The following is a 17103-nucleotide window of genomic DNA, read 5'->3' on the forward strand; positions in this document are numbered from 1 at the left end:
TGGATATGAACTTAGAGTGCAGAACTTATTAGCCTGGCACTGCATTGCAGTGGAGCTTTGATAGGAGATAATTCAGCTCTAAGCAGTGGTGGAACATGGTGGGATTTTGGTGGACTGGACTCTACGATTAAATTATAGTTAATTGCTTGGTATAAAATGGATAAATACAAAACTAGAAACAGATAAATCTTGTGCAAATATGTTTTCGTAGAACTTATTATTTTGTCCCTTAATGTAGTCCTATTTGATGTATGGGATACTCCTTATCCATACTGTAGCACATTCCTGGCTTCTCTGTGAATATTGATTGCTTGTTATCCTCTTGATATCTGCCAAACATAGTCACATCTTTAGTAATTTATACTTTTCCAAAATGTATTATTTATTGTTTTATGAAGTTGAGTGGTCACTGAGAGTTTTGAGTTGAGTGAGGCTTTTAGTTGTTGAATTTCAAACTTACCAGTAGTAACTACTGTGACATTGGTAGCAGATTGGATAGGAGTGGTCCTGGAAACTTGTATTTGGAGTAAAAATACCAGACTTCCCAAATGTTCTACTATTGTGGTTTTTTTTTTTTTTTTTTTTTTTTTTTTTTTTTTTTTAATTACAGTTTTATGGGGATTTCATGTGCAAGCATTAATTGACATGGAAAATGGCATGATCAGATCAGATCAGATTTATGAGTAGTGTTGTATTTTGTAATAGTTTGGTAAAGTAGTTTGTAATGTGGTTAAAATGCAGATAATAGTTTCATCTAAAATGTGCAAGTTGGCCTCCTGTAATGGTGGCAGTCAACCTAGTATGAGTTCTGCTCCTGCTTTTCCTCTACCTTTTTTGTTTTGTTTCTGATTTATAGCATGAGACATATTAGACATGTAAAATGCTGGAGGAGTAAGCTGAATGCAATGGCAGGAGTCTGTGTTAGCATGAGCTGCTACTTGTTACTGCTGCAAACTTTTCCAGAGAGGTGCCAGAGCAAATGTTGTACCAAATCAAATTCTCTTCGTGGTTGCAGACATCTGTAAAACAAGAACTCTTCTATATCTTGTAATGTAACTGTAACTGAAATATTAAGATGGAAAAAGAATTTTTTTTGGAGGGGGATTTCACGAATCAGTTACAAGAATAGCTACTACTTATTTTGACATGATGAAAGTGAGTTTGCACCTCACAATGCCGTCTTCAAAAAATTTCAGGTGTATTATAACAAAAATATATTTCTAAAGCATGCTTTAATACCAGTGGGTGTAAATATAGTCACATTTTTATTTCCTGTTCAAATTCATTATTTTAATCCCTGTCAGATTCATATTTGTGGTAGTAATGTGCCCTGCATGGCAAGTGCTGAGAAAACATTTATAAAAAAGCCTTGCCAAAGGAGCCTGCTGACTATATAGACTACAGTGACTTTACTGTTGAGAATCTTCATGTGTTTGTGGAAAAAAAATAGACATTTAGTTAAACATGTCTGATTTGTAGATTTTTGTTGCTCAAATACCCATGTTACCTAATAACGCTAAAACATTAGATACAGTAGTACAGCAGTTCGATTGATATGCTGGCAAAGAAGCAAACATGACCACTCTTTACCATCTGTTTATAATGCTATATAAAGAAGACCTTACTGGTTGCCACGGAAACCAACATTTCTAAAACCACGAGTGTTTGCTTAAATTCTCAAGCCTTCCTAAGTCGTCTTTTTCTGATGAAAAAGAATAGAAAACTCTGAATTTTCCTGTAATTTTTTTTCTAACAGTTGCTTTGCTGTAAAATGCTTTCAGCATTTTTTGCTGTATCTTGTTTCATAACTTCATAAATTTAAAATATGCCATTCAAAACTTAATGAGCTTATTTGATGCTTAGCACTAATCCAGGAAAAGAGGGTGGATAGTTGCTGTGTTTTGTGTTTATCTTTGTAAAAGGAGGTTTTTCTTTTCAAACTAGCCTGATTGTGATATTGACACAGTGGAGTGGAAAGGACAGGATTTGGATGGAGGTCAAAAATAGGAAGTATTTCTTACCTGAGTAAAAGAACAGATGCATCTCTGTTAACATAGCCAGCCGACTGGGTCTTGCTGTGAAGAGACCGTCTCAAATTAATGATCTAAAGAAAAACATCAAATGAAGATAATACTAGTAAGTGTGATGATGGTATAGGTTTGTCTGTATTGTTGGCAGTTGGCTTAAAACTCTTTTTTTAAACATAAAATGAACCTTTGAAAAGCCAATAGTATGTAGTGTTTGGAAGTATCTACATTTGTCATAGGATCTCAGAATATTTCTGCTCCTTCCCGTTTGTGACTGTGGAGCTGCCTTTTGCTGCCTTGCTTCTGTCCTGGTTCCCCACTGTGTTTTAAGACTGGTGCAGAAATGCAGCAGTGTATGAAAGGCTTCTACTGTATATAACCAGGTAACTTCAGTAGACACTGACAAATGTAGAATTTTTAGAAGAGGTGCTGCAGTTAGACAAGGGGCATGGATTGGTTGTCAGCCATGGTATTTAAAAGAAAGATTTGTATTTACGGGATTCTTAGTGTGTATGTGGACTAAGCGACTTGCGTTAACTGAAAACGATTCACTAAGGTACTCAACTTTGAACCTCTGTGTTTTTCACTGATAGTAAAGAGCCTTCAATGCTCTAAGAGAATAAATATTTATAATTTATCCAAATAATGCTGAATATTAGTTAAGTTGTTATATAGCAATATTGTTGAGTAGGGAAGGTTAAATGAACTTTTTAGATCATTCTGTAATGACAATGCACATCATAACATTTTTGCCTTTTATGTTTCATCCATTTGTAAAACATGCTGTGAGCATTTTTATCATGAGATAATGGCCAGGAGTTGACCTATTTCATTTTGCATTTCCCCTGGTAGAGTTTATTTAATGCAAAATACATTTTTATGACAGGCTTTACAATTACAATTTTGCTCAAGTGACACTGGACTTCTAGAGGTGTCTGAATTCATTAGCCTTGTGAAGCTAATCATACTTCTGTCATTCACAGAACTCTTCTTGAATATTGCTATTCCTTTTACTGCTTATTCCTGCATCCTAGAAAGCCTGTTTTCAAAAGGTTAGACTTGTGCTTGAATAGACTTGTTGATATTGGTTGACAGTGGGGTGCTAGACCTCCCACATAGCTTAAATGAAGTAAATATTGATGGAAAAATCAGACACACAAAAAATTAGTCTTCTGTCTAAGTATTTGTGGTTAGAAAAATAAGGATGCCAGACCGGCAAGCTACTGCTGCTCGGAGTAATTGCACTCAGACACTAACTGCATTTTTTTGGTGTTAGACTATTGCCAGCCTGCTGTCCACATCGTATTCCAAGATCAAGTCAAACGCTAACCAGGAAAAACAGCAGAAAATGGTAGTTGATTAATTTTTTTTTCCTATGTGGTGTCATTAGTGTCATCCTTATAGGTAGTCCTTTCTGCTATGCCCTCCACCACTCATCAGATCTGGGGTAGGGACGGTGATGTTCTTTTTAGAAAACAAACAAAAAGAACACCACACACATTCTTATTTCTGGGCTAGTGATGGCTTATAAAAAAAAATTGATGTCCCTAAGTTTTTTTTTGTTTGCTTGTTTTTAGTAAGTGTATTAAAAATGCATAACACAAAACTAGTTCTTACATTTCAACTTGCATATATGTTATCTGCCAGCTGTACATGGGGAGAAAGCTACAAAATCTAGCTAGAGCCAAAATTCATTTGCATTTTTTCTGAATAATTAAGCTTTGAGATCATATCTGATTGTAGCTACAGTTATTTTTTTTTGACTTTTTTTTCAGCATCTGTAATAGGCTGTCTTTAGATCCTAAATGACTCTACAACCGAAAACTAACTCTGCTGAAACTTTAGTTAATCTGTTGCTGTATTTTTTCATCCAGGTGAAAAAATTAGTTGTCCTCTTTCTCCTGCCGAGCAAAAGTCTTTCCCCTTGGTCCTTGGTTGCTCATAAATTTTGCAGAAAATTGGGCTTTAGAAGTTTTTTTGTTTGTTTTTGTTTTGTTTAGAAATTTTGTTTTTAAAGGCAGCTCTTCTGATTTCTCATCCTAGGGGATGACCTCTCATAAAGAAAATAAGTACGTTAGAAGCTCTGTAAAGTGGCATGCAAATATGAAGAGCACTTGCTCTTCATGTTAATGATTCAAATAACCCTGTGTTTAGGAAACAATAAATCTAGTAGTAATGAATGGTAGACTGATATGGATGTCTCAGTGGGATTCTACAGGCTCCAGGAAAAACATTTTTCTTTCAGTAATTCTAAGGCTGTATGAGTTTCTAGAAGCTATAAATACTAAGATATCATAAACTACTAAGGCCAAGCATCAGTATTTGTTTTGTATCTGCTCAAATCTCCATAGTTTCTTAAGCTTGGTCTGTATGACCCCATTCAATTTTCTAAAATCTCTTCCACACTTTTTTTTTTTTTTTTTTTTTTTTTGATCTCATAGTTGAAAGGTGGTTGGAAAAACCTGAAGAACCAGCTCCAGAAGAGAGGAGTCCAGTCTCTTCTGATTTTGAAGGGTACTCTTGACTTTTCCTAGAAATCCTTCAAAATTTTAGATTTTAAGATTTTTTTTTCCTCATGATAAATTTGTTTTGAGAATGATGTAACTTGCTTCTCCCAGTTCTGTGCTCTTCTGCCATTCTAAGCGTAGCTTTTGAAACACACAGTCTCCGTGAAGGTTGCATTTAATAAGCAATGCAGTGATGGAACTCGACATGGATTGTTTTGCTTTTAATTAAGAAATGTTTTTTCTTTTCAGCAAAATCCTGTGAAAACTGAGCAGCTGTTTGTTGTTACTGTGGAAGAGAATAACATCTCATTCAGGTGGTTTCCAGTCCAATATCCTACTCAAAGCACAGTCAAAGCTGAATTCAGACTAGATTGTTTAGGGTTTTGTCCAGCCTGGTCTTGCAAACCTTCCAGAATGGAGCTTCCAAAACCTCTTTGGATACCTTGTTCCAATGTATACTTATCCCCATGGTGATTTTTTTTTCCCCCCTTCCCTGTTTCAGTTCATAGTTGTCTCTCATCCTCCTGCCATACATTGCAGTGAAGAGCCTGGCTCTGCCATAGCAACCCTCTCATAGGTACTGGAAGGCTGCTACTGCATGTCCTGAAGCCTTCTCCAAACTGAGCAAGCTCCTTAGGTCAATCAGCCTTTCCTCAAGGGGCCATTGCTCCAGCCCTGACTATCTGGCAGGCCCTCTGCTGAACTCATTCCAGTTTATCAAGATTTCTTTTGTACTGGATGCAGTATTACAGATGTGGTCTAATAAGTGCTGAATAAAGGTGAATAATCACCTTCCTTAGTCTACTGGCTGTGTTTCTGTTGATGCAGCCACACACGCAGTTTATCTTCCTTGCTGCCAGGGTCTGCTGTCCATTGGGATGCCTGGGACCTTTTCAGCAGAGCCAGTCAGTCCACAGAAGGTTAGTCATGCCAAGTGCAGGACTTGGCATTTATCCTTGTTAAATTTCATGAGTTGCTTATGATCTGGTTTTAAGTTCTGTGGGTTTTTTTGTTTTTTATGTTTTTTTTTTTAAAAAAAAAATCTGGATTTTTGAATCTCTTCTAGAATTTGCAACGTTCTTCCAAGAGGAAGCAGCTGAGGTAGCAATTGCTCTGTTTCTACTCAGTTTGTGAAGAACACTAAAAATTTTTAAAACATACCTTCCGTGGATTCCAGATAGAGCCAGAACCTAGGATGCTTAAATATGCAGATTTCCTACAAGCTGTGTTTTAAGTATAGGCTGAGTCATCTTTGGTTGCTGTCCCCAACAGACTAGGTGTCTGAGAGCTCTTTGACTGCATCCTGAAAAATGCTACCATTTTGGCTGAACTGAGCATTTTTCAGTCTTGTTAGTGATTCGTGAAGTATTCTGAAGGCTGCTAGCCAGGTTGAAACACACAAATAAAACATTTGCTTGTGTAACTTACTCAGTGACTCCTTAGCACAAAGTATGTAGCCGTAGAGGTAGAGACAAGAGCCTGGAGTCTTCAGGCAGGTTTCTTACTAGAACTATGCCTCTTGCGCATAAGCGAATTACCTTTTTGGTATAGTCCTCACCGTCCAAGCATCGCATCTTGTGGTGGTCAGAGTTGCTCAGAAGTTGCGTTACATAACAAGTGAAGAGGTTACGCTGCTTCTGAATTGCTGTATTTCTGCTTTGGATGAAGAGCCGCTACAGACACGGGCATCTCTAACAACATTGTGCCATCGCAAACACTCTGTTTGCGTTCTGTCTTCACGTTCATACCTTAAGTTCTTTGTGGCTTTATATTACATTGTGCCTTTTATGTCCTTCACGTTCTTTGTCTTTGAAATCCTGTGTTTCTTTTTGTGCAGCGACAGGCTGAATGGGAATGCTGCTTAGAAAGGCATCTCTTGCAACCTGCTGTCTGCCTCGCGAGGAAAAACACCTTCGTGCAAAGTGAGAGGTGTGAATTTCAGTTCCCCTGAGCCTGACCTGATCCAGGATGCCAGTTGTATCTAACTGGGTAGATATTTTAATTGCTAGATTGCTACATTAAAAAAGGAGCCTCAACACCATCGCAACCTCTTTTCATGTTTAAAAACTGACCAACCAACCAAAAAAAAAAAAAAAAAAAAAAACCCCACACCTGCTCTGAACTCAAAACTTGATTTCTGTACACAAAGAGAGGTTTAGGTGCCCAAGCCAGGAGTAAGTGTCTGAAAGTCACAGGTAATTTTCTGCAGCCTCCAGTATGCGTTGAAGTCCAGGCAGCTTGTGGGCTTCAGAGTTGTCCTTCTTTGGATCATTTCCAATGGCTGGGTGATTATTTGGAATCCCATTCTTAAATTCCCTTCTCTCCTTATAATACAAATTCATCTTCTCTCCCCTGCTCAACTTTGTTCAAAACACTTGACACAGCAGGGCCAATCCCTTTTATAGATCTGGGTTTTGCCATCACAACAGACCAGTATTCGTACTTTTAATAGATTTTGAAGATATCCAGTACAAAAGTAGGGATAGCTGTATAGAGAGGGATTTAATACAGCCTTGAAACTTCAATAGCAGGAGATAATAAGTGACTGTAGGCTGCCTTTAGCATATACCAAATATGTAACTGAATGCTCTGACTATTTACATGTACGCATACTTGAATGTGATCGTATGGTCTGATTGTGAATCATGAGGTGTGTATATAATGCAATGGTTTAACATCTATTTAAAAAAATGGGTATGTTGGAGAGTTTCTCTTATTTACTTCTGGCAAGTCATTAATAAAGCAAATTGGCTAAAAGGCTGGAGGCTAGTAGCACTCCTGCATTTCCATTAACAGAGCTGACAGGCTTGCGGAATAGCTCGCTGGCTTACCTCTGGTGCTGGGTTTAAAAATGTTGATTGTAATGAATTTTGGGCGATTTTTTTTAATGTACCCTGGACCTGCAACCATAACTATATCCTGTTAACCTGTCTGACTACTGAGCAAAAGAGATGTTACTCTCCCTGGATGTAATAGATTTAAAATTGTGTTTACGTTACCACATCTGGGATTGTCAGTTTGAATAGAGCTGGGTGTGAGGGGTGTTTTTGTTTTTTGTTTTTTTGTTTTTTCCTTAACAGTTTTTATTTCAGCCAAAAACTAGCCAGTGTTTTCATTGACATGATTCTAGGCTTATAAATTTTCTCACTCAGTGTAATTGATTTTTGGTTGCGGGGTCGTACAGACTTTTTCCCAGCTGCTTTTTATTAAAGCTGGCAGAGCAGGTGACTCTTATCTTCTTCCTAGTGTTTTTGTTTGTTTGTTTTTTCTTCCTCCCTCCTCCGGCCGGGGGCCGGGAGGGCAGTGGCTGAGGTGCACGCAGGGCCTCATCCCCGTCTCCCTCGCCGTCCCCTGTGGAGGGAGGCCAAGCCTTGGCGACACCCAAGGCACGCAGCCGCCCGGCCGGATCCGCGGCGAGGAGGGCCGGCGCTGCCCCGTCCCCGGGGGAGCCCGGAAGCCCGGTGATTTTTCCCTTTGCCCCCTATGCGGCGGGCCGGTGGGTAGAGCTTACCGCTTTCGTTTTGGCTGGAGATCTGTTCTGCGTTTTCACTAGCTGAATTTGAACTAGCGTTGCTTCACGTAGCTGTACTCTGTTTAATAGGTTTATTTTACGGTTGCCCACGTTTTTTTCTGCTGTTTGGTACCGTTCTGTTTTGTCCGTGTCCGCTCGCCTCCCTACAGCAGCTGTTGTATTTGCTGCGTTTCTTTGCCTTTGTTTAATTTCACAGGATTTAATGAAAAAGGCGGTGCGAGCGTGAGCTCTCTTTCGCCTCATGATCTGCTCTGCCGCCAATAGTTGAAAATCTCTGCGGTCCGCGATCACGATCGCTCAGTAAGCGGAGCGGCGCTTGCGGTAGGTGCCGTGGGGCGTCGCGGGTACCAGTCGGCGTCGCCGGTGGAGTTCAGCCATCGCTGGCGGTTACCGGAGGTTCATCTCTGACCTGCGCAGCCTGCCGCGGCGGCTCTGCGTGCCGGCGCAAAACGTTCAGGGCGACAGCGCCTGAGCGGGTGGCGCGAGCCTGCTGCGGCTGCGCGGCGCGTGTCTCGGAGCTGGGCTCCTCTCCCCGGTGCTGCAAGGTTAACCTCTCCGTTCGTTTGTTTTTGCAGACGATGTTTGGTGTTTAAAGCTGTGAATCTGCCGGTTTTCAAACAGGCTGTTTCGTCGCATGGGTAATAGCTAGAATAGATGCTTTTTCACCAAATTCTTAATGTTTTGCAAGACTGGGTTGCTGTAGTGCATTCGGCTCCCTTACCTTTTTTACATACGTGTTTCCTCGAGGATAAAGTATGAAATTTTCAAGATAGAGCAAACAAAATTACGCTGATGTGTCTTTTCAGATCACGCGCTCGTGGTGTGCAGCAGAGGTTTTCCGAGTCTCACCGTGATGCGGGTATTTTTTTGTGTGCACAATACCACTGGGGTTGCTCTCGGTTCGCTTTTCTCCCTAGAGGCACCTGTCTTCTGCCACATACCCATCAAGACTAATTGCACCATCTGGAAGACTTTTGTGGAGCTGTTACTTGTGCAGAATCTCTCTTGGGAGCCTAATTCAGAATGTGAATGTGACCCCTGAAGCCATGTCAAGTAGCTGCAGTAGTTTCTGGTGTCTAAAGGATGATCACCGTAGGCGTTACTCGTTTCAAGTCGAGCACGGTTTGCTTTAGTGTGGGTATGTTATATGCCGGTAACACAACTTCAGTGATGTTCCTGAGCAGAATTAGACTTTGAGTATTGGTTTGGTGATAGAACTATATAGAAACTCCTGACTAAATTTACATGTAAGCTATATGCAACATATAGGTTATATGAACAAATTAAGGTGTTGAAACAACAGGCATCTTGTTCCTTATTTTTACACATGTAAGTCCTTGTCCTTCCCCCACCTCATCTCTCTGCACTTCCCACTGATAATTCTCTGCTAACAAGGCAATCTTGCTAACAGTGTTGCAAGCCCCTGAACTGCTCTGAAACAGCTGTTTTGTTATTGCCTATAACTATGCTTATGTATTTGCACAGCAACTTTTCTTTAATAATAATCTCTGTCCCCTGGTTTGAATCAGGCAAAAGCACTGTAGTGGTTTGTTTGTAGTAATACCTATCCAGGCCATGGCTCATTTGACAGCCAGTGCTTTATAATCCTCTAGTGGGTAGCTTTCTCTTATTTTCTGTAAAATCATATGCCTTGGCAAGCTGTTGAGTGCTGGACATTAAAAAACAAAATATTCTGATTTTTATAAAATATCACCACAGTTTGTTATGCATTTAAAAAAAAAAATTATTCATGTCTGATGGAATCCTGCATGTAGTAAAGCACTCTGGTTTTACCAGCACACACACATGGAAAAAGAGAGTACCGTTAACTTTTTCCTAAAAAAAACTTTTCTTTTAAAATGATGGAATTGTGGATAGCACTGAGGAAATAAGATTATATTTGCATTTAGTTGCATCACCTGCATAACTTGTGTGTTATGAGTAATGTGGACATCTAAAGCTCAAGGCAGAGGACAAACAGTCAGGAATTTTATATACAGGATATTATATGGTATATAATATTTCAGATACCTATTTCCTGGTTTTGGGGAATAGTTTCACATTCATTGTGGCTCTAACTTTGGAAATCTATGGAATTGTGAATGGTTAACTGCCATGGCTGTTTTATGTTATCTGCACATTGCAATATTGTAAGAAAGTTATTTATTTGTGCAGTTAGAATGAAGATTTTTAAGTTATAAATTTACAGAATGCCAAAGGCGAGTAGCTTTCCCTGTCTTTAAAATCCCTCCCTATGTGTACCTGGTAAGCAGAACGAAGCTGTGCGTTGCAGCACAGCAGTGTCCCTTCTCAGGAGCAGTTCCTAAACCATGCAAGCTTTCCTCCTTTTGAACGGCTGGGAAATCCTGCACAACCGATCTACAAGAAATTGTTGTGCACTTGTAGGAAAGTCTTGTAGTGTCTTACTTTCACTGGTGTGCTGGGTTTATTCAGTTTTTTTTTAAAGGGTCTTTGAGGATGGAAGAAGAGCTGAGGCTTGTGATGTGGTTTCTTCTCAGGATGCTACATTTGAGCCTCATGAGGCTAGGAGCTGAAGTCCTTGCTGAATGTCTTTCACTGAAGTATTAGTTATCTATATTCTCATAATTTCCAGAATCATTTTGATTGATTGATTTTAAGATAGCTGGCAAAGGTAATTCATTATTTTCTATTTTTGCTGTAGTGCTCTGTTAAGAGAGATTAACATTTAATCACATTATTGCAGATTAAGACTGGTGGCTAGTGCTGCTTCAGGCTAAATTTCAGGTTTAACTTAAAATGTTTGGTATCTATGTGGTCCTTTAAACAAAATCTGCACTCTTTTTTGGAAATATAGCAGAAGTTGACAACATCTTCTCTTAACACCACAGCTCTCGGGTTACTACAAGTGTGGTGGTGTAGAGCCAGCCAGGCTGGAGGTGCAGCATGCCTCTCCTGAGCCGCCCGGTGAGCCTGCGGCTAAAGAATAAATGGGGTGTGGACAGATAAGCAAGGCAAGAGCAAAAAACTGTGACTTCATTTGGCTGATTGGGCCCTACCGGAGCTAAAACTGGTGTGGGTTGTGGTGGAGTGTCATGCCACCCTCCTCACGTGCCAGTCACCAGTGACCACTGTGTCTAGGGTGCAGCTGCGTTCAGACAGCCTCCAGGAGCTCAGGGCTGCTTTGAAGAGAAAGTATGAGCCTGAAATAAGTGCAGGTGCGAATTTCAAGTTCAGTAGCTGCTCAGCACCAGCTACCTACATAGATAGTCTTTTCTCCATGGAGAGCTTTTTGAGACATCTCCATTAGTCCATTTCTCCAGCACCGTAGAAACAGTTGTAAAGACTCAGCAAAAGGAGTCAAGGTTTTATTTGCAGTAGCACAAGAACTTTCACGTGGAAGGATGCTATTTAAATGATGCCTTTTTCTTTATTTTTAATATTTAAGTCTGTGACAATGAAATAGCATATTGAAGACATATCTGCATTGTGATGTGTGTACATGTAATGAACAAAAATGCAAACTAAACTTCAAGTTGCATCCATTGTTTTCTTTATTCAAACATATTACTAAGACAACTTCAATTTTCATTCAGCTGTTTTAAAGAAAGTTCTGTTTCTTACTAATCACTGAAAAATAAAAAGGTTATAAAATAAAATGGGTTAAAATGCTTAGTACTCTGTGGTGTAGCGTTTATGATTTGTTTAGCAAATGTTTGGATAATATCAGAGAAATGGGCTCTAATTTATTTATTGGAAATTAGTTTACAAATTTAATAGTATCTGGACTATATTATCCTTTCATCTGAATATTTATTTGGCCTGATTAATGATTATGAGAAGTAGAAGGTGACTTTGACAAGGACAGAAAGGATGAAATTTGAGACTCTGCAGTCCAAAAGGAAAACAAAACTTGCTTTGAAATAAGTTAATTTCTGAGATGGTACATCTTAATGGTCGTTCAGAATATCTTTTGACAAAAATGATTTTGGAAGAGGGTTTCTGACTCCAAATTTAAAGATACAGCATTTAAAACGGTTCATTTCTTTAAAACAAACTGTTAGCCTGTCTTTACTTCATTTAAATTCTTATATCCTTTTTTATCAGTTTTTGCATATTCTGTTTCTAATATCCTTAGACACATTATTCTTATTGTGCAGTCTGATAACTACTCTGAAATCTAAATGCTTGCATTTCAGATTATAGATTTTGCTTGTACTTTTACTCCTTTTCTTTTCTTGAGGTATACAAGTTCTTCTGGCTTATTCGTTTGTCAAATAATGAACTGAAGTCTCTTACGTTTCCGTTACAATGTATCACATTGAATTATTCTGAAATACTCCTTTCATGACATCTTGACAGAAATGCAGGATGTAGGCTACTCATTGGAAATAAACAAGATTTAATCCTGAATACTCATTTTCAACTGTAGTAGTAATGTTTCATTATAAGTTATGGGCAAAGGATGACAAAAGATCATGATTAGTAACTCCAGTTTATTTCCATGGAGACGTGAATATTAGAGACTTAATGAAATGATGGCACACTGAGGTCTAAGTATTTCTATTCCATTTCTATATTACCAGTGAAAATGAATTGTTAAAAACTTGCCTTTTTTCTTTGCTTTTTGCAGGGGGTTTGTCTACGATAGCCGGAATAACTTACAGATGCGAGGTTTGGTCATATTGCTGATTTCCAAAGCTGCAGGGCCCAGCACAGCAGAACTTTCTTTCCAGCACAACATGGTCAGTGGGATTTATTCCAGGTATGTAGCGATTTCCTTTAGAGATATAGAATCATAGAGTCAGTAAGGTTGGAAGGGACCTCTGGAGATCATCTAGTCCAACCTCCCCGCTCAGCAGGGTCACCTAGAGTATAGGTGCATCCAGGCGGCCCTTGAAGATTTCTAGAGAAGGAGACTCCACAACCTCTCTGGGAAACCTGTGCCAGTGCTCCATCACTCTCACGGGGAAGAAATTCCCCCTCACGCTCAGGCGGAACTTCCTGTGCTTCAATTTCTGCCCACTGGCTCTTGTCCTGTCACACGAGACAACCGAAAAGAGTTTGTCCCCATCGCCTTGACACCTTCCCTTCAGGTGCTTGTACACATTGAGGGGGGATCTTATCAGTCTTCTCTTCCCCAGGCTGAAGAGGCCCAGCTCTCGCAGCCGTTCCTCATAGGGCAGGTGCTCCAGTCCTCAGATCGTCTGCTGGTCTCTCTCCAGTAGCTCCATGTCTCTCTTGTCCTGGGAAGGCCAGAACTGGACACAGTCCTCCAGATGAGGCCTCCCCAGGGCTGAGTAGAGGAGCAGGATCACCTCCCTCGACCTGCTGGCAACAGTCTTCCTAATGCACCCCAGGAGACCATTGGCCTTCTTGGCCACAAGGGGACATTGCTGGCTCATGGTCAACTTGTCATCCACCAGCACTCCCAGGTCCTTCTCTGCACAGCTGCTCTCCAGAAGGTCAGCCCCAGCTTGTACTGGTGCCTAGGGTTGTTTTTCCCTAGGTGCAGGACCCTGCACTTGCCCTTGTTGAACCTCAGGAGGTTCCTCTCCGCCCAACTCTCCAGCCTGTCCAGGTCTCTCTGAAGGGCAGCACAGCCCTCTGGTGTGTCAGCCACTCCTCCTAGCTTGGGATCATCAGCAAACTTGCTGAGGAGGCACCCTGTCCCCTCATCCAGGTCACTGACAAATAAGTCGAACAAGATGGGACCCAGTACCCATATACACCAAGTTAAATTTGTTAAGCAACTTTAAGGTGATCTGAAATTGCCATAAAGTCACCTGTATAGCTTCTAAGGAAAATCTGTACTTACGTAATTATAAAAGTTAAAAACCAACCAAAATAGCAAGGATGTGAATATATGTGTGAAAAGATTGCTCTAATTATTCTGGCTTTGTCCTTCAGGATTATTATAAATTTTCCGCAGTGAAAACCCTTTTCTGCTCTTTGTTTAGCTCTTAAAATAACCATGTCCAAATTTTAATTGGGTTTCTGGGCACAACCAAAATAAAAACATTTGAGTAAAGATAGTTATTTGAAAGTTTTTGTAGAAAGGTACTCAGAATCTAAAAGAGGTACTCAGAATCAAAAAGATAAGGATGCTAGAGATTCTTTTTTTAATTAAGTATTTTTGTTTTAAATTACTCAGGTACACTATTTGCTAAAAATATCAGAGTCACGTTGCCAGTCTCATGGAATGCCAGTTAGTTTCACTGAGCGTACAATTTTTGCTGTAGTCTCCTTAAAGAATATTTTTCTAAAGCAGCAATGTAGACTAAAGCTTTTACCTCTCAGGTCTCTCAGCAGAATTGCTGAACCTACCATTAAGTTTTCTCAGGTTCTCTCTGGGATAGTTTAGCTTCATCTAGTCTAAATTTATTTTTTTCTGCTTGTTTGTTTTGTTTTTAGGTATTTAAGGTAAAAATACTTAATGCTTTTAACAATAGTAATCAAAAAGTAGTGATTGCTCTTTTGTATATTTGACAATTAACTGTCCCACTGAAATAATAAGTATGCTAATGTAATCTAGTTTAAAAATTGTAAAATCTCAATTTTTGAAATCGTTTTGAAAAGTTGATTGTTGCTGGTTGAGGGATTGGACTGTTACTGCATTTTCAGTTAATTGTTTTTGATCACTGTGATATATTAAATGAAGATGCACAGAGTTAGTGGCCTGTTTTGTATCCTGATCTATTGTAGGAGTACAGAGGTAGCATTGTAAAATTGAAAAGACCAAAATAAATAAAGTCTTTTTTTTACATATAATATATCTTAAGGTGTATGGAGGGGAGGGAATGCAGAGGGAATAAGGCAGAGTGAATGAAGAGAGAGAAAGAAAATGTACATGAATTGGGAAGGACAGAAATGACGGTAAGTAAGAAGGAAGACAAACATAAAATAAAGGTTTATTATGAACTTTTGTGTTGTTCTTTAGCTGTTTAATTCCATTCTTGTTTGGTTTTGTCCTTAATGTCCCTGTAGGATTGTAAAATTTTTATATTTATATGCAAATGATGCTGTATGAAACTGTAATTCTAGTTAGTTAATTATAGTACAGGAGGTGTTGTAGTTTGTTTTGTAAATTATAAAAAGATCATCTTAAATGTGCCCTATAAAGGGGGAGGAAAAGCATTATTTTTGGTAACTAAGTTTTTGAGTATGATCACTCTGAGCATGGGGATAACTTTTGAGCACTTAAAATTTCCATTAGAAAAGTGACTAGTGGAAATATTTATTAGGAGAAATTAAAACCTTGAATTAATAATGAGCTAGTTAGTATAAATGGACATCACTGGAGCTATGCAAGTTAAACCAGCTGAAAATCCTGTTTAAGCACAAGTTAATAACCATTGTAATATTTATGTTAGTTACCAAAGCACTCCAGAAAGTTTTGAACACTCTCCCACAGAATATTTAAGGTTGAGTACTCTCTATGAAAGTGGTAACAATGGAGCTGTTAATTCAAATAAATTTTCAGTGAAACTTTAAAGCTTGATGTAAATGTGGGCAAACTGGGCATCTAGTAAAGTGCTGGTGCATTGTACTGTTTTGGGCTCTAGTGAGCCAGTTCTTGCCCTCTACTGAAGTCACAGCAGGATTTGCCTTAGATTTTTGGGCTACTTTCTATTTTAATGAGTTTGTGACTGTGTGCTTTTCCAAATACACAATGGGTCTTGTTTCTAACTTTAATTACTGTATAAAACTAAGAGATCAGGCAGATTCTAAAACTGTGATCTTACAAGGCCTTTGTGATTTTTTTTTTTTTTTATGTATTACAAATAATGTTTTACAAACTGTCTTCTCCCAGATAGGAACAAAAAGACATTTTTCATTAGTGCATTTTTGTCCACTATCTTAGTTACAGTGTAATTATATATGGTGTATATATTAGAGATGTATATCAAAGGCATAGTATATCCCTCAGTGATCTGAAGAAATGCACTTACTCCTTTATTCTTCATACGCTTCTCCAGCTTTGGAAAGTTTTTTTTGGAAATAGATTCTTAGAGATTTTCAGTTCAACTGAAAACTATACAGTCCTTTTTGTTGCCATGCCATATAATTACTTCATCTTTATATATAATATTTTGCTGGAAATATTATTTCTGGCACTGTAATGAGCATCTTCATTACCTGATACTTATGTGCTGTGAACATTATATTGTGGACTGTTAGCTATTGGATATGGCTCACTTGCTCTTAGAGTAGTTAGTAGTGATTCATTAATGGTGTTCCTGAAATTCTAGCATGAGCAAAGTTGTTCCAATACTTGTCAGTGATTACACCAGCCCAGTCTTTCTTTTCCCAGTGTTTGTGTTGGAATTAGCTCCTGTGCTCTCTTTAAATCTTCAGTGCCACGGTGGATAGACAGTTTACATCAGTCCGTTGTATCTGCTACTGCAGTAAAAGTATAATCTGTGAACAGGAAGATGCAGGAGAGAAGCAGTAGTGCCATAATTATTTAACTCAGGGGAAAAAAAGTGTGATGGACTTGATTCATCTTGGAATGAGGCATGTTTTGCATAACCTTTTCTTTCTCATTTCATATTCTTGAATCAAAGTATAAACAATCAGTACAATGATCGTAATTAAAATAGAAAGCCACTGAGAGATGAATTTGGAATAGTCCAAAACTTCACATTTTTTTCTCCTGTTCTCTGGTTGTGTCAGTGCTTTGGGCAATTGAGCCAGATGTATAAAAATAGATTTTCTAGCACATTCGTTCATTACTGGAACACAATGGAGCAAATGGAGCCTGCTACTGGAGAAGGGATTCTTGCCAGAGTAATGGAGATTACAGTTTAGGTAGTTATAGGAACAGGGCTGTTGTAGCAATATGATGCTGCCTGTGGCCAGCATTGCCTTCAGCTGTAGCACCTTATACTTTGCAGAAGACATGATTTGCCCACATTAAGCAGGGGCATGGGGGCTTTGTATGCAAGGTTAGTAAATGCTATTTTATTTAGTCATGCCAAAGCTAAGGAGGTGTCACAGAGGTTTGCTTGGTGAGCTTTACTCTATACTGCCATCTCCCTGTCAGGTTGCCAGAAAC

General features: G+C 39.0%; 1 protein-coding gene across 1 annotated transcript in view; it reads left to right on the plus strand.

Moving 5' to 3' along the window:
- Window positions 1-17103, plus strand: part of PDSS2 (decaprenyl diphosphate synthase subunit 2) — a 126073-nt gene that overhangs the window by 40327 nt on the left and 68643 nt on the right. Inside the window, exon 2 of the mRNA XM_062572687.1 lies at window positions 12679-12810. Within this exon, the coding sequence (XP_062428671.1) occupies window positions 12679-12810 (132 nt within the window). The remainder of the gene's footprint in view (window positions 1-12678; window positions 12811-17103) is intronic.

Source organism: Rhea pennata, chromosome 3, assembly GCF_028389875.1.
Source record: "Rhea pennata isolate bPtePen1 chromosome 3, bPtePen1.pri, whole genome shotgun sequence".
Classification (NCBI taxonomy): Eukaryota; Metazoa; Chordata; class Aves; order Rheiformes; family Rheidae; genus Rhea; species Rhea pennata.